General features: G+C 47.4%; 1 protein-coding gene across 1 annotated transcript in view; it reads right to left on the reverse strand.

The window, feature by feature from the left end:
- Positions 1-24,077, reverse strand: part of LOC147430469 (insulin-degrading enzyme-like 1, peroxisomal) — a 211,002-nt gene that overhangs the window by 103,050 nt on the left and 83,875 nt on the right. The window contains exons 11-13 of the mRNA XM_086493095.1: positions 16,237-16,329; positions 16,047-16,132; positions 15,851-15,937 (exon numbers count right to left, since the gene is read on the reverse strand). Coding sequence (XP_086349221.1) covers positions 15,851-15,937; positions 16,047-16,132; positions 16,237-16,329 — 266 coding nt within the window. The remainder of the gene's footprint in view (positions 1-15,850; positions 15,938-16,046; positions 16,133-16,236; positions 16,330-24,077) is intronic.

The following is a 24,077-nucleotide window of genomic DNA, read 5'->3' on the forward strand; positions in this document are numbered from 1 at the left end:
ACCGTCACAGCAGCAAACACAAATGGAGGATTCTGCTCCGCCACAAAGTGACTCGACTAAAGCCCCCTCGCCTGACTCCGTAGAACCCACCATCCGACTTGCTCTTTTGCCAAGTGAGCTTCAGAGGCAAAGGTGGCGCGTCTTTAGGCCACCTCTACTATCTGATCCCTATGCGTCTTTAGGTCAAATGATCCCTATGCTCCTCTTCAGACTTTAGTAGACAATCATGACATCAAAGAAGGTACCCACGTAGTTTCTATGTGGTCTATATATTTTGTCCATCATTCTATTGATCATGGCAGGAGAACTTGTGAGACCAAATGGCATGATAAGAAACTCATAGAAACCAAATGTTGTCTTAAACGCAGTCATATGGACATCTTTTGGCCTAATGCATATCTGGTGATACCACTCTTTAGGTCTATCCTTGTAAACAATGACGCTCCCTCAAGCCGATCAAGAATGTCATCTATCCTCGGTATGGGGAACCTATTCTTGATGGTATTTTAATTCAAGGTGCGATAGTCAATGCAGATGTGCCATGAACCATCCTTCTTCTGCACTAGGAGTACATGCAAACAAAAAGGGGATGAACTGGGCTGAATCAGCCCCTTCTCTAGAAGCTCGTTGACCTCACTCATAATCTCTTTCTGTTGGGCTGCACTAACCCTGTATGGTGGTCTATTCCGTGGACTAGAACCTGGCACAAGATCTATGGTATGATCCTCGGGTCTCTCAGCAGGTAACTTCCCTAGCAAAGAGTCCGAAAAACAATCACTAAAAACCATTCAAAAAAGTTTACCTATCTTTATCTAAAGTAGACAAATTAGATACAACTTTAGGTACTTCTTTTACAAAGATCAAGTACGCAGAAAGATGATTATTTATTACAGATGAAGTAGCAGAAGCAGAAACAACTGGAACAGACTCGCCTTTAAGCTTTACATCAAGAACATGAGTCTTTCCTCTATGTACAAGGGTAATCTTTTTGTTGTAAGTATCCACCATAGTATGCAACCTGTAACACCATGGGATACCCAATAACACATCACAACCCTCAAGTGGCATAATATGAAACTCTTCCACATCCACATAACTCTGAATGTCCAGATGAAGCTTCCTCAACATGGGACCTGGGCATGCCAAACCTGCTTCACCTATCATACCCATCTCCTCTCCACGAATGCCCAACTTTGATGCCAATTCTGGTGATATAAAATTTGCATGAGCTTCTGAATCAAAGAAAACCAGCATTGTCTGGCCTCTAACTTTGCTCCAAGCTCTGCACAATTCCGTGGCATCTATGTTTGGCTGGTCACCAACCAAATCTAGGACAAGTCCTGCATTGGGTTTTGGCTTCCTCCCTTTATGCTCTGACTTGTCATCCTTATCCTGTGACTTCCTCTGTGGGCATTCATTAGCAAAATGTCCCTCCTCTTCACAAATGTAGTATTTCTTGGCCTCTCTTAGAGCTTTCCTCTCCTCAAATGTCTTGCAAAAAGATGCCTTTTCTTCCCTTGGCTTTGCCTAGAAGAAGATTTAAACTGCCTCTGTCCTCCGAAAGGCTTCTTCTTGAAAGGTGGTACAACAATGAGACTTGTTGTGACATTGCCCTTGGCTGAAAATTGCTTGCCCTAGGACTCCTTGTGGCTGCCTTTAAATCCACTGGATTTACCTTGCAACAAGTTATTGGCCATTGTCGCATTCTCAATGAACTGCATAATGTTGATGACATTGGCCTTCGTACAGTAGTCCCTCATTTTATTTGGCAATCCACAACAGTACCTTTCAATCTGTTTTGTCAATGATACAAACCTGTAAGAGCTTATGGGTAACAAGGCATCCCAAAATTTCTGATTGTACTCTTCAAGATCTGCACAATTTGACGCATTCAAATCATACCAAGCCGTGATCACATCCACCTCGAAAGTGTTTGTAAGCCACACGGGAGCAAATATCTGTTTAAACTGGACCCTTGTAGTAGGTGCTTGGCCCTGATTTAACAATGTGGTCCACCATCTCAACACATTACCCTTCAAAAAGGTGGTAGCCTTGTGTATCTTGGAAGATTCTGAACTTTCCACCTGCATATGCCGCATCAAACTGCTGTATGAAGGTCAAGGCCTTCATTTTGTCATGTGTGCCATTAAAAGTGTCGAACTTCACGGCTGCCCAGCCTTCCTTGTATTCCTTTGGCTGGCTCGTAGTAGCCACATTATCATCAACAGGTGCTTTAAGAAGTGGTACTTCTCCGTTAAGCATTCCGGCACTAATATCACCCGTTTTGCCAGTGTTATTTGCATTCTGAGTATTTTGCTATCATAAACCAGCCATGCCAAAATGAGTTCCAAGCATCCCAAAATTGCCATAGGTACCCTAAAAACCTGGTTGAACATCTATGTTCCCGTACATAGGGTTAACCGCACCTGGTTGCGTTGCCCCAAACACATTTCTTGGTATGTAACCTAGTAAACATGTGGATGGACCAACCATAGCCTGAAACATTGAACCACCACCAAAGTAACTAGGATATGAAGTAAGCGGTGGAATGGTCTGTCGAACAGCCTGTTCATTACTGCCTTGACCATTCACAGCCTCATGTCCAGATACCACATGTTCCTTTGGACCTGTAGACACATTGGATGTCTTCACCACCTGCTGCTGCTCTTCCATAGGAGCCTTTCCATGAGTGTCATGAGACCCCTCTGCATGTGAACCCTCTTTTTCACGTGGTAGGGAAGAGACATCCCGTTTAGGAGCCTGTAAGTACTCCTGTAACTTCGGATTCTGAACCATTTGCTCGAAGATATCCATGATCTTCAAGAACCGAGCTTTGAACATAAGATCCTCATCCTCCGGCTCCATGGGTTGCTTCCCTTTGTCAAGAACCCTTTGCTCCTCCTGCCCACTGTAAGAGGATGCTTCCTTTTCAGAAACCTCATCTCTCCTTTCTGCCATAGCGCTTAACTTTGTATCCTTTCACCCACAAGTTACAACAATACACAGCGCACTCTTGAGGAAAAAGTGTCTTATCCTGTCGATAGAACCATAAAACCAGCCAATACACAGTAAAGGGCGGTCCCAAATCTACAACCTGTTAATTACACACAGAGTATTGATGGAAAAGAGAGAGACTCGACACTTGCGTCCAGCAGCTAGAATGCCCTACGCAATGATGACCGACACCCTGTTGGCCCCAAAGACTGGCGCCCCTTGTGGTATTTCTTTATTTGATTGAGATGGGAAATCCCCAGGCAACTTTACAAGCTGTCCAAACCTGTCTACGACTGTAATTTCTGAATTTGGCCCAATTTCGATAGCATGACGGCTCTATAACCTATAGAGACCAAAAGTACCAGTCAGGGGTGATTTCATTTCCCATGCAATTCTGGAGTTTTTATATGGGCTGGTGTTTTCACTGTTACAGCCTCTACAAACTCCTCTACAACCACACTCTAGCTTTCCCAAAGCTTCTGTGAAGTTTTCGGGCACTTTAGGAGCAGAACCCTAAACCTGCAATTTTACACAGCAGACTGAATTTCTCTATTTTGGGTCGTTTCGAACGGAGCTATCGCATCAACACGCTCCCCAAGACCTCTCGCACACAATGGGACAGTTGCCTTGTGATTTGAAGGAGTTTTCACGCGAGAAAACTCTCCAAGTTCGTGTTTCTTCGCGATGGGGCTATGCGTACCTGTGGGGGATTAACAATTAGCTACTCCGGTTCCTGTTCAGAAGGCTCTTGCCTTAGCAAACGCGCATAAAACCCACAGAACTGTACATGATCATCTGAATAGCCCAACTAGTGGGACATTACGATATGTGCAAAGGGAGAGAGAGATGCACGAGAGCATATCATCACGCTACATGAGACAAAGGAGAAGGCAAGCTTTCCATTAAAGTTGTACAGCTGCACCCACTACTCATACACACACTATAGGTCACTATGAGTAGAATTCAACCTCTACTCTCAGATTGGGCGCCCCCCTCTTCATGCTAAATCTGATAAATTCACCTGGAGCCGCCATGTGTCCAGTTTGCCCCTTTTGAGTTAATTCTCTAGTTCCCGCTAACTTAGAAAGTTATAAGTGACTAGCCGAGTGGCCCAAATTCCATATGGAGAATTCAGTGCTAACTAGCCCGCCGACCAGTCTCAGACTGACCGACCTAGAGTCCTGATGTGAGAAATCCGTTTGGCCGCAGCCCGCAGCCGTTTCACACTGGCCATGCAATGTCCACTTACACCTTTTCAAAGGTTCCGGGGAGAACAAGTAAAAATAAAAGAAAAAATAAATATGTAGTACATATTTAGAGAAGGCAACAGGAAAAATACACCTCCTGGTGACAGCATCACTGTGCCAGGCAGGACCCAGTGGGTTACTATGTGGTTACATGGCTGCCTTGTGAGTTTTCTGAGCATTTATGCCCCCAACCATGCAAGTGCACGGGCTGAATTTTGTCGCATTTGGTGGAGTCCCTACCCCATGCAGAGCAGTGGTGTATTTGGGGGGGGGGGGGTTTCAAGATGCTTGAGGACCCCTCAGACAAGGTTGGAGACAGTCATGCTACTATACATGGAGTTGAATTGGCTGCTTTGGAACAGCTATGTATGACCTTGAGGATTTCGGATTTTTGGCACCATGCTGGCTTTGCACGGCCCTCAAACAACCTCCCCTTGTTTAGGTTCGGCTGCAAAGTAGATGGAGTGAATATATCCAGCATAGATCACTTCAATGCTAGTGAGCACATTTGTGACTTGGTTCAATTTGCCTTTTGGCAGGGACTACGTTCTCTGACCACCACGCGCTAGTTATCCTTACTCTAGTTAATAGGCAAAAGAGTTGCAGTGTCATGTTACGCATCCCTAAGAGGATTTTGCTAGTTAAAGAGCTCAGAGAGCAGGTGGCTATGTTGTTGTGGACTGAGAGTCTCGATACTCAAGGGAACGTTGTTGTTAGAGTAGCCAATGCCCTCAGGGAGCTTAGTCACTTCTTTCTCCAGGAGTCGACAGCACAATTCGCTGCGGCTCGAGAGGAGGAGAAGCGACTACGTCCGGGCATTGCCTCCATACAGAGGACGCACGAACGGCATCAAAGTAGTCCCTGGATGGAGGACCATATGCAACAGGCTCGACAGAAGCTAATCACCATTGAGGAGCAACGCCATGAGTTTGCCTACCACCGACGGGCCTCTCAATGGACCAGACAGGCGACAAAGTTACTGGAGAGTGTTTTGAGATGGCGGGTCCTCTCCATGCACAAACCAGTATTCACCAGTTGAGAAGACAGGATAGGACGGTTGCATTAGAGCCTGAGGACACAGGCAATAGCTATTGACTTCTCGTGAGAGCTGCTCTCAACTGAGCCGCAGTCAGAGCGCAAGGATGCATGTAGGGAGTAGGTGTGGACACAGATGCCTTGCCTCGTCACAGAGTGGATGTGACAGATGCTTGAGAGGTCTCTCCTGCCAGAGGACCTTCAGGAGGCTCTCAGAGCTCTCCCTTGGGGTAGTTGCCTAGGAGAGGATGGTTTGACTCGCAACTTTTTCTTGGAGTACTGGAAGGTGCTTGGACAAAACCTTTGTAGTGCATACCAGCACACTTTGCACACTAGGGAGATGCCTCTAGCATGGGTAAGGGTTTGATCTACCTCATCCCCTAGGAGGGGGGATCTCCTCATGAGATTCGACAATGGCGACCCGTCACCATCCTCAACTCAGCCTACAAAATTCTTGCAAAGGCTCTGAGTTTGAGAATTCATCCACTACTTGAGAGCATCATACATGAGACTCCGACACGCTTTGTCAAGGAGCGTAGGATCCTTGACAACATCTTCACCTTTTGAGAGGTGACTGCCCTCGCCCGCCTGCGAGGAGAGGATGTTGGGGTGCTCCTCGATTTTGACAAGGCCTACGACAAAGTGGACTAGGACTTCTTGGAGGGCAATTTGCGCAAGATGGGTTTTTCAGATGCTTGGATTAGAGGGGTGTCTCCTCTCTACAGATGTGCTCACAGTCAAGTTTTGCTAGCAGGAGGTCGAGGCGGACGCTTCATGCTTACACGCCCAGTACAGCACGGCTGGCCTCTTGACTCCTTTCTATTTCTTTTCTACATAGAGCCAATGAGCAAATTTCTGGTCTCACAGGAGGTTGGTTTGCGTGGCCTATAGTTACCCATTCGGGGAGAGGAGCTTCTAGACACTCAGTTTGCTCATAACTCAAGAATGTTTTCGAGGGCTGTGAAGGCAATTTGCACACGTGTGAGTAGGCTCTAAAGGTGTTTTCTTGTGCGTCCGGATCATTGATCAATTGGCCAAAGACAGTTGCTTTTTGGGTTGGTGATGCTCCCACACCTAACTAGATGTCTGGCGAAGGTTTTCGTTGGATCCCTCCAAGGACGCATGTTCGCTACTTGGGCTGCTAGGTCAGGCTTGGACTTGTCACCAGAGCAGCAGATTGCCCCCCTCCTCCTAGCCATTGGAAGGAAGCTTTTACACTATCTTGGTGAGGCTCTCTCTTGCTAGCAAGGTTGTTGTGGCCAACAACGTGCTTTTGGCCACCATGTGGTGCATCACATCTTGTTTGATCCCTTCGAGTTCTTGTATCAGCCGGATAGAGAGGCTGATAAGGAACTTTTTGGACAGGGAGAGATGCGGTCAGCTCGCGCCAAAGTCTCCTGGCAAGTCATCACCTTACCTTGCTCTTAGGGGGGACTGGGTATCATTGATCCAGCACAACAAGAGTAGAGCCTTCCTTGGGAAGTTCATTGTCAGGGGTCTTCTTATAGGAAAGGAGCCCTCAAAAGAGCTCTTGCTACATAGGATCAGAGGCAAAGTTCCACAAACAAGAGGCCCTTGGAGCCCCTCCACCTGTTGGATTTTCACAGAGATGCGAAGAGTGGGCCTGAGCAAGAGATGGGAGGACCGTTTTGCATTGAGCTTACTTCAGTCTTGGGATCAGCTGAGGCGAGGACTTGAGCAGCACCAGCCCACATGCATAAGACGAACCCTTGAGACAACCTCTTACATGGAACCCTTTGGTGTCACGTGACACATCCAACCCTATGTGTCCGTGGACAAGCTACACCATGATCACGGTTCAATCAGTCCAGTCAATCTAGATTTAGAAGTGATCTGGCACTTATGTGAGTCTATTCGCAGACCGTGCATGCCTAGTCACTTAGTGTAGATGCATATCCTCTGGTTGCACACAGCATGATCATAAGTATTCCCACCAGAATCCATCAGGGGAATTTTCCAGTGCATTTAGCCTATTTTACCTATTTTTGACATTTTTCACTTAATATTTTTAAGTGACTTTTGTTGGAAAGTAGGTAGGGCAATTTTGCTAAGTTTGTATATAAGCAAACTAGAGCTAGCCCTATTTGGCAGAAGAGGCAACAGGAGCCAAGCTCAGCAAGCAACTTCTCAGCAAGACCCCTTGGTGGACCTTCCCTCCAAGCAGCAGATCCCCCTTCCACTAGCGTTTTTGGAAAGCATCTCAGTCCGGCATTTTTGTATCATCACACCATCGCCACAAGACCCCAGCCACTAGCGTTTTGCATCACCATCCATCGCCAGCAGAAGAAGCAGACAAGCTAGCGTTTTTGACATCAGCTGCTCTAGCATTTTTTGAAGAACTTCAGCCTTTGCAGATTCAGCAATGCAGCGATTTGCAGCAGAAAAAGACCTTTAAGTTCAACCCTAAAAGACCAGCAAGATTAAGCCTAAAGAAGTAGCAGATTCAGCCCGGAAAGACCATCAGTTTTCAGCCTTGAAGAACCTCAGTTTTCAGCCCTAAACCTGCAGATTTTCAGCGTCAAAGACCACCGAAAACAGCCCCCAAATCAGCGTTTTTGGACTAGTCGCAAATTTCAGCCCATAGCGTTTTTGGACAGCAGCAAAAAGATTGCAGATTTGAGCCCTTAGGTTGACTTCGTCATCCCCGTCATCATGGTCGACATAGCCTAGACTTGCATCAATCACTTGCATTCAGTTGTACCAGTTTGTGCAATCATAAGTAGACCACTCTCACCGACAAGAGTGGGGCCTTCGGAGGAGGGTTTTACAACGTCTTTGTTGTCGTATCTCTCTTCTCTCTCTATCTGTCAGTCTCATCACTTGCACGCACGTGTCCATTCACTTTGTTTGTGATCATAGCATTCTCTCATTAAGAACGGAAGGCTCTACCTTCCATAAGAACAAAAGAAACCTTGAGCACAGTTCGGAGCACTCATCTTGAGCAAAGCGCAAACATTCATTCCGCTGCAACTAACATTGGTATCAGAGCTTTGGTAGTGTTATGTATCACTCAAGGAAAGAACCACAAGAATCACAAGATTTTTTTTGCTTGTTGCGGTCGCACGAACCCAAGTTCGCTTGGGCGTGTCGATTCCTAATCGTGTTTTTGAAGAGTGACAGGAATCCAAAGAAAGAAGGGCTTGTCCAGCCTCCCCTTGTGTCTCTTTTCACTCATTGAGAGCGGACCGTGCACTTAGCGGCCTGCCAGTCGACGTAAGGTGGGAAAAAGCAACCTTGGTGAAAGGCGGTACCAAACGTATTGTACGTGGCGTATATGTACGTACTGTACGTTGTTCCGAACAGGAAAAAATTTTATGTACGTAAAAATACGTACTCTTGTAAAAAAACCGCAAAATACTACATTTTCTAGGACTTTTCCAATATAAATCAAGAGAGAAGCCAACAACTTATAGAGACATTCAAAGACATGTTTTACAAGACAACCACATACTGTGTAACTACTGCAAGAGACTTAAAAGTTAAGACGACATTGATAATTGAACAAGAACATCAAGGCTCAAGAGTCAAATGAGATCTGAAATAACAATGAACACACCAATGCTGAAAACATCAAATGACAAAGTACCATACGTGATAGCCTACAAGGCCCACGCCATAACAAAAGGCTCATCAGCCATCATAAATGAAAGCATCCTACTCAAAAAGTCTGTCTATATAGTAGTAGAAAGCACTACATAGCTAGCTCAAAGCTAGCCCATCATCCATGTGATGGCCCCATCCTCAAAAGTCATCATCAGATGCAGATGAAGACTCTCTTGAAGAGACCAAGTCCCCATCCGTCAGGACATTTCCCTCTTCGTCGTACTCTGGCTCTGCCATCACGGACACCTGTGCCACATGTAGATCATCCTCTACTGCCTCTGTCGAAGCCTCAATGAGACAAACAACCTCGTTTGCCCGTTTCCGAGAAGAACGAATAGGTAGCTTCCCTTTATGAATGCTCTCTCTTCGAGCTCGGCAATAGACTAACTTCTCTAGTTGAGAAGTGCTGAGACGATTGCGGATCTTCGTATGTATCAAGGAATAAGCGCTCTAGTTGTGCTCGCATGCACCAGCCGAGCAATCCTACAACAATGAGCATTGAGATTTAATATATGGCAATAGTAAGTACTAAGTACATTGTACAAAAACTGTAAGTCTCAAGATTCTCATTTAGCTGTGAAAGTACTCGTAAAGCCAGATGTGTAAGCGTTGAAAGACCTTGTCTCCCATAATTCTGCCACCATGTAAGAGGAAACTTGGTAGCCTCTGGCCTCAACACCACAGCTCTAGCAAAGGATGGTCCTAGATTGTTCATGAAGCTGATCATCTCTGCATCAATCTCCAGCTGATCGTCAATGTGGTACATCATATTGATGTAATCATCCTTGAGCTTTAAGAGAGTCCTCTCATAGAAAAGCTCTGGCGTCTTGTAGAAAGGATGAAGCAATGCAGCCATCCCGTGAATGGGACGACTCATGAAAGTCCATCTCCTTTCTACAATGGCCATGATGTTATCTCGGCTGAAATTTTCAGCAATAAAACAAAGTTGAATTGGCAAATTCAAATGACAACAAGTCTACTAGAAGATTTCAAAAGACAAGTACTTACCAGCTCTGTGTCAGAGACACGCACTCTGTAAGGTGTCTCTTCCTCTCCATGAAGAGATGATAGACTAGGACCAATGTAGAGCCCTCCATGTCTGTGACTCGAAGAAGCACATACACTGGCTACAATGCCACTGTCAAACTCTGAACCTGTGTCCAAAAGGACTCATCGAGCACCCGTCGCTGTATGTATTTAGTGGGCTCAGTCTGCGAGTGATGCATCAATCTCCACTTCGGGTCCACGACTGTATGGAGAAGTGGATCCCTCAATTTGAAGAGTCTCTGTAGCACTAAATACATATAAGCAAATCTGGTCTTTGAGGGTGGCACCATATCAAGTGTACTGTGGCTCCTGAAGATAGCTAAAGCTTGATGTTTCTTGCGGAAAAAGGTGGTCATCTTAGTGGCATCTGTAACAATAGGCAATACCCAAGGCAACTTGCCTATATCCTCCATAATTAAGTCAAGACAATGCGCAGCACATGGAGTCCAAGAAATCCGAGAGTAAGCTGCCTCGACCATTTCACCCATAAGTTTACAATTTGAGGCATTGTCAGTCACAACCTGTACCACATTATCCTTCCCAACCTCATCAATAGCTTTCTTGATGTGCCCAAAGATAAACTCACCATTGATGCGCTCTCCGGCCTTCCCTGCATCCACAGCACGCAAGAAGTATGTGCCAAGACAAGACGACACAAGAATATTAATGATGTGCCGCCTACGAACATCACTCCAACCATCTGATATGATGGTGCACCCAAACTGCTGCCAACCGGCCTTGACCGGGACCAAAGCCTTATCTATCAAAGCCTTCTGCTCATCAAGCATTGTAGTGCACATCTTCTTATATTCCACCCCTGACCATGAATCTGTGTGACCAACAAACATCATCTATAGCCCGGACCATCCTCTTCCATTGCTCAGTCCTCAAAACATTGAAGGAGATGTTGCACTCAATGAGAATACGCACAATTTCCATCTCAGCCACCTTTTGACGCTCCTTCACCCAAGAAAGAGAGTTCACACACGAAGGCAAGGTGCTTTGCCTACGTGCATCACATCCATATCACCTCGATCTTCCTCCTCCTGCACAACTCGAGCCCTCTTTCTACTAGAACCAGCAGTGGGATGATCCTCTTGAACCTCGGAAGATGAACCACTAAAATCCCCAATAAGAGCATCATGAAGAGCATCCTGTGTGTGCTGGCTATCTGTATTTTTTTTTGGTGTTGGTACTTCCGGAAAATTCTCCGCAATCAGCTTGTCCCTAATATCCTGTGGAACCTTTTTGCACCCTCCACAATTGTTGGTCGTGCCAATGCCTGTCACATGCTTGACGACACGAGAAATTGTACTCGTGAGCTCAAAATTACAGTACTTGCATTGCCATCGTCAAGTGCTGGAACCTGCTTGGCCTGGAGTGTTGATAATGAGGATGACATTGGTATGCTCCTTCCGGTACGGGTTGCATGGCTTAGGCATGATGAATCTGTCGCAAACAATAAGACAGACACGTGACACGAGTGAGAGAAACAAATAGAGAGAGAGAGAGAGGGAGCCCCGGAGCCTGCAAGAAGAACTTGGAGAAGAGAGAGAGAGAGAGAGAGAGAGAGAGAGAGAGAGAGAGAGACTTTACCTACACATTGTTTCTTTGTAGTGACTGGTTACTGGTTCTCTACAATTTGTTACTGCTCAATGTAAGCGCCTTAAAAATAAGCCCCAAAAATTGGTCGCCTGGGCCTAGCGAAACCCTCACGTTGGAAAAGGGGCAAAAAAATAAAAATAAAAAAAACAGCACCGTACGGATCGATCCGTACGGTACGGATCCGTACGGATCAACCGTACGGTACGGTATGGATCCGGACGTACGTGTTGATCCTACCTTGCAGGCTTGGAGTGAGCGCAAGGCCGCCGAGGGGTGCGCCCGCAGAAAAGAGCAGAACTCGAGTGAAGAGAAGATCCTTCTCAAACACAGATTGCAAGAGAAAGAAAACCTCAAGAACCTCAAGACCCTCAAGAACGCAAGAACTCAAGACCCCCAAGAACCCAAGTACCTCGTGAACTTAAGAACCCAAGACCACAAGAACCCACGACTTCAGAATGGTCATCACTCGAAGCGGAATGGATACTTCACTTGGAGGTGATGAGCATGAGAGAGGCGAAGAAGAATTTTCCCCACCAGGAGGTTTTTCCGACCCTCCCCCTTCCCCATCTACGCCAAGGATTGCACTAACTCCTATGGAGGAGTTGAAGCAGTTGTTTATGGAAAGAAAGTTAGAACGCGAAGAAAGAGAAGCAGAAAGAAAGGCCTACGAAGAAGAAATGGCAGTCATAGAGCGTCAGTACGACTTGGAAGAAAAAGAAAGTCAAGCCAAATTGGATCGCGAGAACAAAGAAAGAGAAGCACAATTTGATCGCGAGAACACCGAAAGACAAGCAGAATATGACCGCGAGAACAAAGCAAGACAAGAACAAATCGACCAACACATGAAAGAGTTCTTGCGACTCTTTTCTATTATACAGGCGCAGTTTGCACATATTCGAGAAAAGGAGACTCTCTCAATCTCTTCTTCTCCGCAGCATGATACAGGATTTGCATGATGATTTGAATGATAATGATGAGCACGATAATTTGGATGACACTGACAAGCATGATGATATGCATGATCAAGATGCGATTTCTCACAAGCATGATGATTCGCATGAAGATGATGATTTTATTGTTTAGGGAGCCAAATAGGGGGTACCAGCTGAAACTATTTACTTAAAAAAAAACCATGAAATTTATTTATAGTATACTATTATGTCTTAAGAACTTAAATTGCCATGAAAAGAACCAAATAATCATACTGCTTACAAGTCAAAATGACCAGCTTCACCATACAAACCCACAGACGAAGAAGGTGGAGAACAAATAGAAGCTCTACTATGAAGAGAGGACACCGTCGAGCTCTACGCCCTTGCTTCGCACATGGAGTTGCCAAAAAATTACATATGAGGCGTCTAGCGTCGCAGTTGGAAGACGTGCAATGGGGGTCACCTTTATGGATGGGGGTCACCCTTGTGGGACTGTTGTTTTTGTACACATACACACGCGTGCGCACGGACACTCTTCATCTGAAGTTCTACCTAAAACTTCTAATTGCCAAATTTTTGAAGCATAACCGTACACTCACACGACCTTTGCTGGGCGGGGCAAGAGATAGGAGCATTCAGTGAAAGTCCAATCCCCGCCCAATGGAAGCATCCACTTTTTTGTAAATCCACACACACACACACAGATTCGTTTTCTCTCTCAACACCATTGGCTTTGTGTTCACAGAGCACTGCTAAGAAAGCAGGAATAAAGGCTATAGAAGCAAACATGGAGAGGAAGAGAATGAGTCTTGGAAATCCGTGCCTGAGCGCTCGCTGCTGTTGTTCGACACCCCCCCTTGCTGCGCAGATCCCCCCCCCGCTCCCTGCGCAACCTCCTGCCCCCCCCCCCCGCTATCCCTGCTCGCGCTGCCCGCCCACTGCCCCTGCTCGCCCGCCCGCTACTTGCAGCTCCCGCCTTTACACCCCCCCCGCCCGATCTCCTTGTTCCCCCGAGGTTTTCTGCACTTTGGATTGAGCCGCATTGACCTCTTTGGGCAGTGCTAAGCGCACCTATTTGCGTTTCTCCCCACCGTCCGTTCTTCTGCCACAGCAGTAGACACAGATGGAGTCTCTAGCTCCGCCACAGAGGGACTCGTTCGAAGCCCCCTCGCCCGACCCCGCTAAGCCCACCATTCGACTTGCTCTTTCGCCAACAGAGCAAGCGAGCCTAGCCGCAGAGATAGAGTGATTGCAGACGACTTTTGTCATCTGCAAGATTCTCGGCACTCGACCTAGCAGAGGAGAGCTGCGTGACCTTCTCCAGGCCCGCCTTCTCGCAGAGGTGTGCAGGATCTTGGACGTACAGATACTCGGACGCGGTTACTACCAGATCGAGTTTAAGACCTCCGAGATGGCGTCCAAGGTCATCGCCATGAGTCCACTAACCATCCGAGCAGCACGTGCCCACTTTCGACAGTGGAGACATGGTTTCGACCCTGCTTCGGATGTTCTAGTAGAGGAGGCAAACATCCCCATCGCTGTCTGCTTTCCGGGTTTGCGGAGGGAGTACTTACCACTTCTGTCCAGGATAGGCTCAGCTATTGGGACTGTCTTGGAGACACCTCGCAGGGCAGCCTCAGTAGCTGCCAAGGCGGCTGGCATTCCCTCAGTTCGCGTTTTGGTCAGAGACACTCACACGCTCCCGAAGGTTATCATTCTGCCTCGGGTGAGTGGGGGTTTCTTCAGACAGAGTGTGGAGTAATCGGGCCTCCCGAACCAGTGCTTCATTTGTCGACAGATGGGCCATCTAGCGAAGGACTGTCCACGGAGGAGGACTCGACCTACACCACAGCCTCAACCCCAGCCTGCAAGGGCTGGCCAGCAGACACAGCCAGGCAGAGCCACCCTCTGAGCCTGGGGCTCCAGTGGAGGAGGGATGGCAGCAGGTCCGTGGTAGATGTCGACAGGGACCACAGCGTCAGACTGGCACTCAGAGTGGTCCTCAGGCACCTACTCAGCAGCAGTGGTGCTGCAGCAGGTCAGTGGCAAGAGGAGGGTCTGACAGTCGAGCTCCACTTGAGTCACAGAGCCATTGTCTATGGGATTGCCCCATGGAGCAGCAAGTTTGGCTTCGGATTCTTCGGGTGATGCAGGCTTTGTCGTCAGCAAGTCAGTACACTTGGGGTGTTGCCGCTTGGTCCACCCTCAGAGGCCCAGCACTTCAGTTTGAGCTGTCCTCAGCTAGCAGGATGATTGTGATACAAGAGGGCCGGCCCACTCTTCGGCCGGTCCTACTTGAGTCACAAAGGCATTGTCTATGGGACTGCCCCATGGCGCAGCAAGTTTTGGTTCGGATTCTTCGGGTGATGCCAGCCTTGTCGTCAGTAAGTCAGTACACTTGGGGTGTTGCCGCTTGGTCCACCCTCACGGGCCCAGCACTTCGGTTTGAGATGTCCTCAGCTAGCAGGATGATTGTGATACAAGAGGGCCAGCCCACTCTTCGGCAGGTCACAGAGCTTACGCCCCAAGAGTGAAGCAATGATAGAGAGCTTTGCTGGGAGCTTATCTGCAACCTAACTCTCTAGTTCATATGGAGAGCGTGTTGCTTCCGCATCTTCGAGGCTCTCGTCCCATCCCCCCGATGGAGACTGTATGAGATATATGGTTGGAGCTGATCCACACTTTTTGAGGTCAGTTCGAGAGGCGAGCGACAGGGCAGCTTTGACCGCATGCGAAAGCCTCACGAGGCTTTTCTACGACTATGGCGCCAAGGGTCTTTATACACCATGGTCCATGGGGCTCCTAGATGGTACTACCGACAGCCACCTATGTGGTTGTTTCCCCTTTCCATATCTTGATTTAGCCTACCTTGTACATATCTCGGTTTTTCATTGGGAGAGTCTCCCCTCACATTGATGTAGCCCCCCCCCTCTTGTTGGGGCAGTTTGTAGCCCAATGGACAGTTTTATTAACTAATTAAAGGATCTTATTCTTGGAAAAGAGAAAGGGTCTGTAAGAGGACAATTTAGCAAACGAGACCAAAATGGTACACACATTGAAATATATCTCTCATGTAATGACAATACAAAAGAGAAAAGACTAAATCTAAAGGCTAATGCATCCACCATCCAAAATATACAAGACATGAGTAGAAAAGCTCTCTCGGGGGGTATCTCCTCATAGAAAGAAGTATCTCTGAATGATTAAGATGCCTTGAAATGTTCCTCCTATGGTGCTCAATAACAGCTCTGATCAGTGTATGATGGTGGTGTCTGGTTGTCCCCCCAGGCAGGTGCTTTCTTATATTAGGGTAAAAAAGGTTACAAATTAGTAATTGCATAGATGAATAAAATGACCACATCTCACCATCATGCTGCAGGCCAACCGCACTACGTAATCAAGAGGTGCCCTCTTATCTTTAAAGTGAAAATTCATCTCTCGCACAGCTTGCAACTGATAAGAGACAGAGAAAGACCAGTGATTGAAACACACACAGACAAGTCAAAAAGCGAGCAATGCCTCCACAAAGATTATACAAATGCAGCCAGACTAGCTTGCATACCTCTCGAAAGATCCACTCTTGAGGTCTCGTTTCCTCTAGAATTCTTATATACTGAAAGGCCAGACCAATAATATCCTCAACATGATCTATATTCACCAGCAAAGAACAAATTAAGTACCATAAGAAATTTTACATAAAGAAATGATCAGTTTGGATGAGAAAAAACAGCATGCGTACTGGATTGAGGTACCTTGTCCAAGATCAGTGAGCTCCATGCGTACTGTGAAGAAAGCATATTCCAGACTGCTATCAGACTCTCCTGCACCTAAACTGGTGGTCCAACCTAATCAGTGAAAAGAAGCCATTAAACATAATGGTTGGATGATTGAGAGCTTCACACATTACACAATCATGAAGATCATTCTTCATTATACAGAATACAGAATAGATTGTGATGGCTCAAGGTAGATAGTGAGCGTTGATAAATATTGAACTACCAATAAAAAGATTACGGCTGTTCATAAATCTCAACACTCCTATGGAAATGGGCTAGTTAGTTTGAATTTGAATTTTCCCTCCAAAATGAATTTTAAAATCTAGCAAGGAAAAACTGTATCATGTAAGATATCTACAGAAAGAGCATAGCATGTAGATTCCAAATATGTGATCTCTACTCATAAAATCATAAAATTGTCCACCTCCTTTTTTGGGGGAAAGTGCATCCTTTGACCACTCCTACGCCTCTCTCTTACACACCCACCATTCTTGCACACATGGTGTACACCTAAGTTCCAAAATTTTAATCATCTACATAATCTCATGGCAAGCTGAAGGCCCTACTAGACCCCATCCTCTTCTTAATGTGTAAAATCCTATGAAGCAATCACTAAGTTTTTATCTAGGGTGATTTATTATTTGCATGAACAAATTGTGAGAAGTGATCTACAGACATTCGCAACTAAAAGAATGCGAGGGACCCATCCCATCCACATCCCACAATGGATTATGTTAGAAAGTGATGATATGTTATGCTTCCACGGTCCATAGTTACCGGGGAACGCCCCCTAGCCCCCGTTCCGGCGTTCCGAGGGGCAGTTCCCTTCCCGAACGTTCCGGAACGTCCCGGAATGTCTGACGTTCCGGGTGGCCAATGCAAACCGGAACGGCCGTTCCGGAACGTTCCGAAACGCCCCCGAACCGTTCCGGAATGCCCCTGGAACGGCCAACGGCTACAAACAAATTTGGCAAAAATTGAAAAAATTGAAGTAAATGTTTGGGCTTCTTTTGAAAGTGTGCAAGGCCTCAAGGACTCATAAAATGCACCCCCCTCCCCCTTTCTCTTCACAAGCTAATCCTCAAGGCTCAAGCTCTCTCCCTCTCACTCTCAAGATCTCTCCCTCTCAAGACTCACTCTCTCAAGGCTCAAGGCTTCAAGCCTTCAAGCTCTCTTCCTCTCCCTCCCACTCTCTCAAATCTCTCCCTCTCCATCTCACTCTCTCTCTCTCTCATCATCTAGTCATAGCAAGGTTGAATGGTCTTCAAAACGAGTTTTTTGTGAGTATTAGAGTCAAAGCACTCTAATACTCCTTGTATTTAAACACAAGGAGCTAAAAATTGCACTATTTGGGTGTTTTTTATACCTCCCGTTCCGCGACGTTCCCGTTCCGGACCCCTAGCCGTTCCCCCGTTCCGCGGGGATCCCGTTGCCGTTCCCGTTCCGCGTTCCGGGTAACTATACTTCCACCCCAACAAAACAGAGTGCTGACGTGGCTACTATATGGACAGCCCGGATCAGGCACCACAAAACAAGGCATGAAAGACAACGTGAAACATGGGAGCCATACCTCTGCTGACATAGCAGATATTTGGACGTTTTTTGGGGTGTCAACTCTAACTAGTGATAGCTTTTGAGGGCAAGGAACTTTTGGACAGTTGCTTTTAGGCCCGCAGTGCCCTTAACTATGAGCCTTGGGGATCGATTTTGTCAAATCAGTGCATGATTTCACATCGATAGAGTGACTCCCCGGCAATAAGATACATCATTAACTGAATGGCATAGAACACAAGTGCAAATCTCTACGAGAATATCACTCCCTGAAGCCCACGCTCCTCTTCCCCCAGCCCTTTCGCCCTCGCACCCCCATCCTCCAAGTGCTGCTACTCAACACGCTTCCCCATTCATCCCGCCTCCATGCAGTCCCCCCTCCCACTGCCGCATTCCCACCCTAGTCGTCCCACCTCCTCTTGGCCTTCTCTTGTGGAGGGGAGTGCAGTGTGTGTGGCGGTGTGTGTTTGCAACATTACCCTAGACATCGACTCCTTGGCCTTCAGCTTGAAACACAAATGGAGGCTCCTACCCCACCTCAAGGAACTCTAACCAACCCCCCTCGCCCATAACCCCAAAGTGCCAACCATCCGATTTGCTCTCTCACCAACGAATCAAGCGAGCCTTGAAGCAGAGGTGGAGCGGCTTCAGGTCACTTCTATCATCTGCAAGATTATCGGCACCCGGACCAACAGTGGCGAAGTGCGCGATCTCCTCCAGACCTACCTTCTCTTAAGAGGTGGGCAAGATCATCAACGTTCAATTCCTCGAGCATGGATACTACCAGATCCACTTTGTGACTCTCAAGCTGCTGAACAAGGTCATTTTAATGAGCCCATTGGCCATCTGAGAAGTCAAGGGTCCTTTTCAACAGTGGCGCCATAGTTGTGACCCGGCTTTTGATGTTCTCGTATAGGAAGCATGTTAGTCCGTCATCGTGGATCCATCCTGCGCACATGTCACAAAGTGATGACGTTGCATGGCCTAAAAGGACAGAAGGGGACCTAACCCTAGCGAAACAGCCAAAAGAAGTTTTACCAACTTACAAAACTTATTTGTGTGGCCCAAAGGGGTTAGGAATTCAAACCCTAACCCTCCCAACTTATGGAACCCAGGCGAGGGGCCTAAACCATTAAAAATAAAGCAGCAATCCAAAATTGTGTAAAGAACTAATGACGTGAAAGGCTGAACGAACGCGGGGTCTTGCGGCACAATTTGCGGAGGCAGCAGCTGACGTGACAGCGCATAAGGACAGCCTTTGAGATGCTTTTAGACCTATGCTTTTCCTGCCACTTCCTTTGGGCTAGGGCCTTTATAAGTTTTTCAAGGCCTTTCTCAAGCCAGATTAGCTTGGGAGCTAGCCAAACAGAGGACAGGACATTGTACTTGTTGAAGCTTAATAATAAAGAAATACCGAGAAGGGGCGTCAGTTTTTGGGGCCATTGCTTTTGGGTGCGGAACTTCGTCGTGCCATGTCGTCTCTCTGTAACAAACTTGGACATCCCAAGTCTGGAATCTAACATGACACTTGAGAGAAAATAACTTCAAAATACTTCACATTTAATTCACAGTTCAATTAAGTAAGGAGGCAGAGGTGATCGTTTCATGTTCACACGTTCGGTCAGACAGGGCTGCCCTCTTGCCCCCTTCCTCTTTCTGTTCTATGCTGAGGCAATGAGCAAGTTTTTGGTTTCACAGCAGGTTGGTTTATGTGGCTTAGCGCTCCCTATTCGGGGAGATGAGCTAATGGACGCTGAGTTCGCAGACGACTCAGCCTTGTACTTGGATGGACAGGAGGCCTACCTACACAGGTGTGAGCAGGCTCTTGAGACATTTTGCTGTCCATCTGGCGCACTGATCAACTGGAGAAAGACAGTGGCTTTCTCGGTTGGTAGTGCTCCTACGCCTGATTGGATGCCAGGAGAGGGTTTCATGTGGATTCCCCCAGGGACTGCAATTTGGTACTTGGGCTATCACGTTGGCTTGGACTTGTCTCTCGAGCAACAGATTGCTTCCCTCCTCCTGTCTATCAGGAGGAAGCTTTTACACTGGAGCTCTGCTCGACTTTCTCTGGCAGGCAGAGTTGTAGTGGCCAACCAGGTGTTGTTGGCTACTATGTGGTACATCACTTCTTGTTGGATCTTCTCGAGTTCTCGTGTCAGCCAGGTAGAGAGGCTGATCAGGAACTTCCTTTGGTCAGGGCGTGACACTCAAATAGTCGGGGACAAAGTGGCATGGCAGGTCATCACTCTTCCTTGTTCTCAGGAAGGTTTGGGGATCATAGACCCAGCACAGCAGAGCAGAGCCCTTCTTGGGAAGTTCATCGTCAGAGGACCTCTTCCAGGTGAGGAGCCCTGGAAGGAGTTCTTGCTTCAGCGGCTTAGTGCTAGGGTGCCTCAGGCTGGAGGCCCCTGGAAACCCTCGACTCGCTGGATTTTCAAGAGATGCGCAGAGTTGGCTTGAATAGGAGACTGGAGGACCACTTCGCTGTGAGTCTACTCCGATCTTGGGAGCAATTGCGGCGAGGCCTGGAGCAACGTCAGCCTACTTGCACGGAGGAGAGCCTGAGACAGCCCCTTGTTTGGAACCCCATGGTTAGCACTCAGAGAGGCCACTTGGCTGGTAGTCGGTCTCATGTTTCCTGGGGTCCCATGGCAGAGGGTCCAACACGCTCTTTAGGTGACTAGTTACAGTTTTCAGGCTTGTCAGAGGACCTTCAGGGCATTCAGCGAGACGGGGCATGAGAGGGGTGCAGAGCATGTGTCTGGACATCTCAGAGGCAGTACCAGCTGAGTGGCTCACACCTCTCGAGTCAGCAGCACCCAGATGGATGGGAGACTGGAGGTTCTCATCTCAGTTCGGGCTTCCTCAGAGACTATACCCTCCCTGTTTTTCGAGCTAAAGGGTGAGGGACGTTTACACAAAGTAGCAGTAGATGCTCCACAGGTGGCAGAGCGCTGTTTTCAGAGGATGTGAGTGGTGGGCATCTATGGGAGGACTTGTGTCATAGATCCCAACCCAGCAACTCTTGAGACGGGCCACTGGAGACTGTGGGCTTGGGAGAGCTTTCCATTGGCACGAGTACAGTAAGATCCTGGAGAGTGGCTTTGGAGGGACCCTTTCTCCTCAACAGACCATCCGGGCGTCCCTTTCTTTCAATACACTATTCGACTGGGACGTCACATACTGGCAGCGCAGAGAGGCTCATCATGCTGCAGCACCTCAATGGCAGGAGGAGGGTCGCCCAACTAAGTTCTTGGCAGCTTTTTGGGAGAGGTTGTGGGACTCCAAACAGCCGAGGCGAGTCACTTTGTTCCAATGGCTAGTTGCACATCAAGCTACAGCAGTTGGGAGTTGGCTTGTACATAGTGGTCTCTCGGACATATGTGCAGCTTGTGACCATCCTGTGGAGAGTCAGCGTCATTGTCTTTCGGACTGTCCTTTGGCACAGCAGGTGTGGCTTCGTGTTCTTCGTAGGATGCCAGCTCTTTCCTCAGCTTGGCAGTACACATGGGCGCAGCTGCTTGGTCTACTCTCACAAGCCCAGCACTTTAGTTTGAGCTATCCTCCACCAGCAGGATGATAGTGATGCAGGGGGGTAGACCTACACTCCACCCTGCTACAGAGCTTACTCCACAACAGTGGTGCAGTGAGAGAGAGGGTGTTGGGAGCTCATTAGTAGCCTGACACTGGTTCATCTGGCGGGCCCGCTGCTTCCGCATCTTCGAGGCTCGGCCTGTACCACCAGCAGAGACTGTTCGGAATCTTTGGTTAGAGCTGGTCCATACTCTCAGAGGACAGTTCGAGAGACTCCAGGGCAGCTCTGACCGCATGCAGGAGCGCAGAGAGGCATTCTTTCGACTCTGGCGTCATGGGCATTTTTTCACCATGGTCCAGGGTGTGCTCAGATGGCACCATCGTCCATCTATGTGGCTTTTTCCTCCTCCCATCTCTTGATTTAGCCCCATTGTACATATGCTGTTTTTTTCATTGGGAGAGTCTCCCCATCATGATTGTTGTAGCCCTCTCCTGCAGAGGTGGTTGTAGCCCTATGGGTAGTTTTCATTAACTAATAGAAGGATATTTTTCTCTAAAAAAAAAATATTTCACATTTAATTCACGGTTCAATTGAGTCGGCACAGCCCGGCGTAGTTCCGTGCCCAGAGAGATTGGCCCCAAAGACTGGCACCCCTTTTGGTATTTCTTTTTGTAATCCTCTGCTCACCAGCTCGTTAGCACAGAATGAGCCAGAGAGAACCCAAGGGGCGTATTTAAAGGCCCTTGGCCTTGGGGAAAAGCAATACATGAAAAGCCTTCAACTCAAAAGTTATCACACTCCCAAAAGCAGGCAGCGCAAAAAGCGGAATACCATACGCTATGCCACGTCAGCACAACCAGTGTGATATGCGAAAATCCGTACGAGCAGCCACATCCGCAACTCAATGTGAATTGCGAGAATTCCGTACAGCACCAATCCGCAAGCTCTTTATAATTCCTAGTGTCCCTCAGGGCCCTGTCGATAGGTACCCATAAATTGGGATTCTTATTTGCATGCCACATCATCAGTTTGTGGCATACCCCCCTCTTGAAAGAGTTGTAATCGCCCCCGATTACGCCTGCAAAATAGACACAGGCCATAAACCAGTTCAATAGACACTAACTCTAAGTATCCACGCACTAGACAAACACAAATCTAGCACTTCCACAAAGACGACTCAATCAGTGTACATTCACATCATATCAATTACATAAAAATTGATTCCAGATCTAAGAGCATGATTCCTAGGAACGTAATTAGCAATCACATTTAGATCCATCCCAAACCTCACTAATGTCGGATTAGCTAATTCTTATTGCGATCATCTCTATAGATTCTCAAGATCGAAATGCTGCAATCATTTCGTCTTTCAATCCTACACTCAAACAAAATCACATGAGAGAGTACAAATCAATCAGATTCAAGTTCGAGAACTGCAGTCCCGTCTACACCAGATTCAACCCTGCTCACCTACGGGATCTTTCGAAATAGATGCACCTAAGCCGAAAGCCTCAAGGTGAAGTTCCAAAATCTGAGGAGTATCTGCTAGGTCCTCCTCCTCCATCCACTTCGCATCCAATAATAGTTCTTCGATTTCACTAAGAACCGCCGAATAACTTTACCTTTCACTTTTCTTTCCTTATGGGCCAAAATTTGTTCCGGAACGGTATCTCCTCACTCTCTTCCACTTCAGGTTGCTCATCAAGCTCCCCATCAGCTGGCACCTCACCCTTGAAGGGTTGCAAGAGACTCGCATAAAAAGCATTGTGAATCTTCCAAGTATCGGCAACTTCCAGTCATAAAGCCCTGTACTACTCTAGGGACATTCACGTTGACAGGAGGTACAGACTGACGTGGCCGTGAGCTCTCGCCAATCTCAAAAACCATAGGAATCTCCTACCAGTCCTTTGAAGAGGAACCCTCTTCCATAATTCCCTTCCCCTTGTCGGCCATAGTGTAATCCCCGCGTTCCTGCACTCTATGTCTTTATCCCAAAACAATTCAGGCTCACTCTTTGAGGAAAAAGTGATTGATGTCCCGGCAACGGAACCATGAAACCGGCCCGTAGGGCGGTAGGTGTTGGCTTTCACCCGAAATTCTTTACTTTAAACACACACACAGAGCACTTTGCAAAGGAGACCTGTAACGGGAATTAACACTTAATCACACACACGGCTCGGAAGCTAGAATGCTCCGGCAAACACCGACAACCCCTAGGCCCCAAAATTGGCGCATCTTTCGGTATTCTTTAGGAGGGTAAATTACAAGGTAAGGTCCTGGGAATCCTTCACGTGTATCCACCTAGATACCATTAGTTTAGCCAAATTTCAGCAGCATAACAGCCCCAAAACTTGTGCGAAACCAATTCCCCTGCTAGAACTCACTTACACTGGCGTATACCCTCTGATTCCTGCCCAAAAACAGTAAATTCAGCACGCTGTATTTACTGGTTTTTGCCCTGTTTTCAGCCCCAAACAGTCCCCTAACTGTCGTCTGCCAGTGGGACACAATTCCCAAGTGTCCTGGCGTCCGTATGGCTGAAAAACAGTCAAATTACAGCGCATACACAGCGCTGATTTTGCACCTGTATGGTGAGGTTATGACCCTCACCAATGCCTGCTTTCGAGTAGCAGCTAGCTACCCCTATTCTTGCTCAAGGAGGCTCTTGCCTCAGCACAAAAGCATGAACCCACATAGCTGTACATCAGTCAAATGAGGAGCCCTCTTG

Source organism: Adiantum capillus-veneris, chromosome 21, assembly GCF_014529385.1.
Source record: "Adiantum capillus-veneris isolate H3 chromosome 21, ASM1452938v2, whole genome shotgun sequence".
Taxonomy (NCBI): domain Eukaryota; kingdom Viridiplantae; phylum Streptophyta; class Polypodiopsida; order Polypodiales; family Pteridaceae; genus Adiantum; species Adiantum capillus-veneris.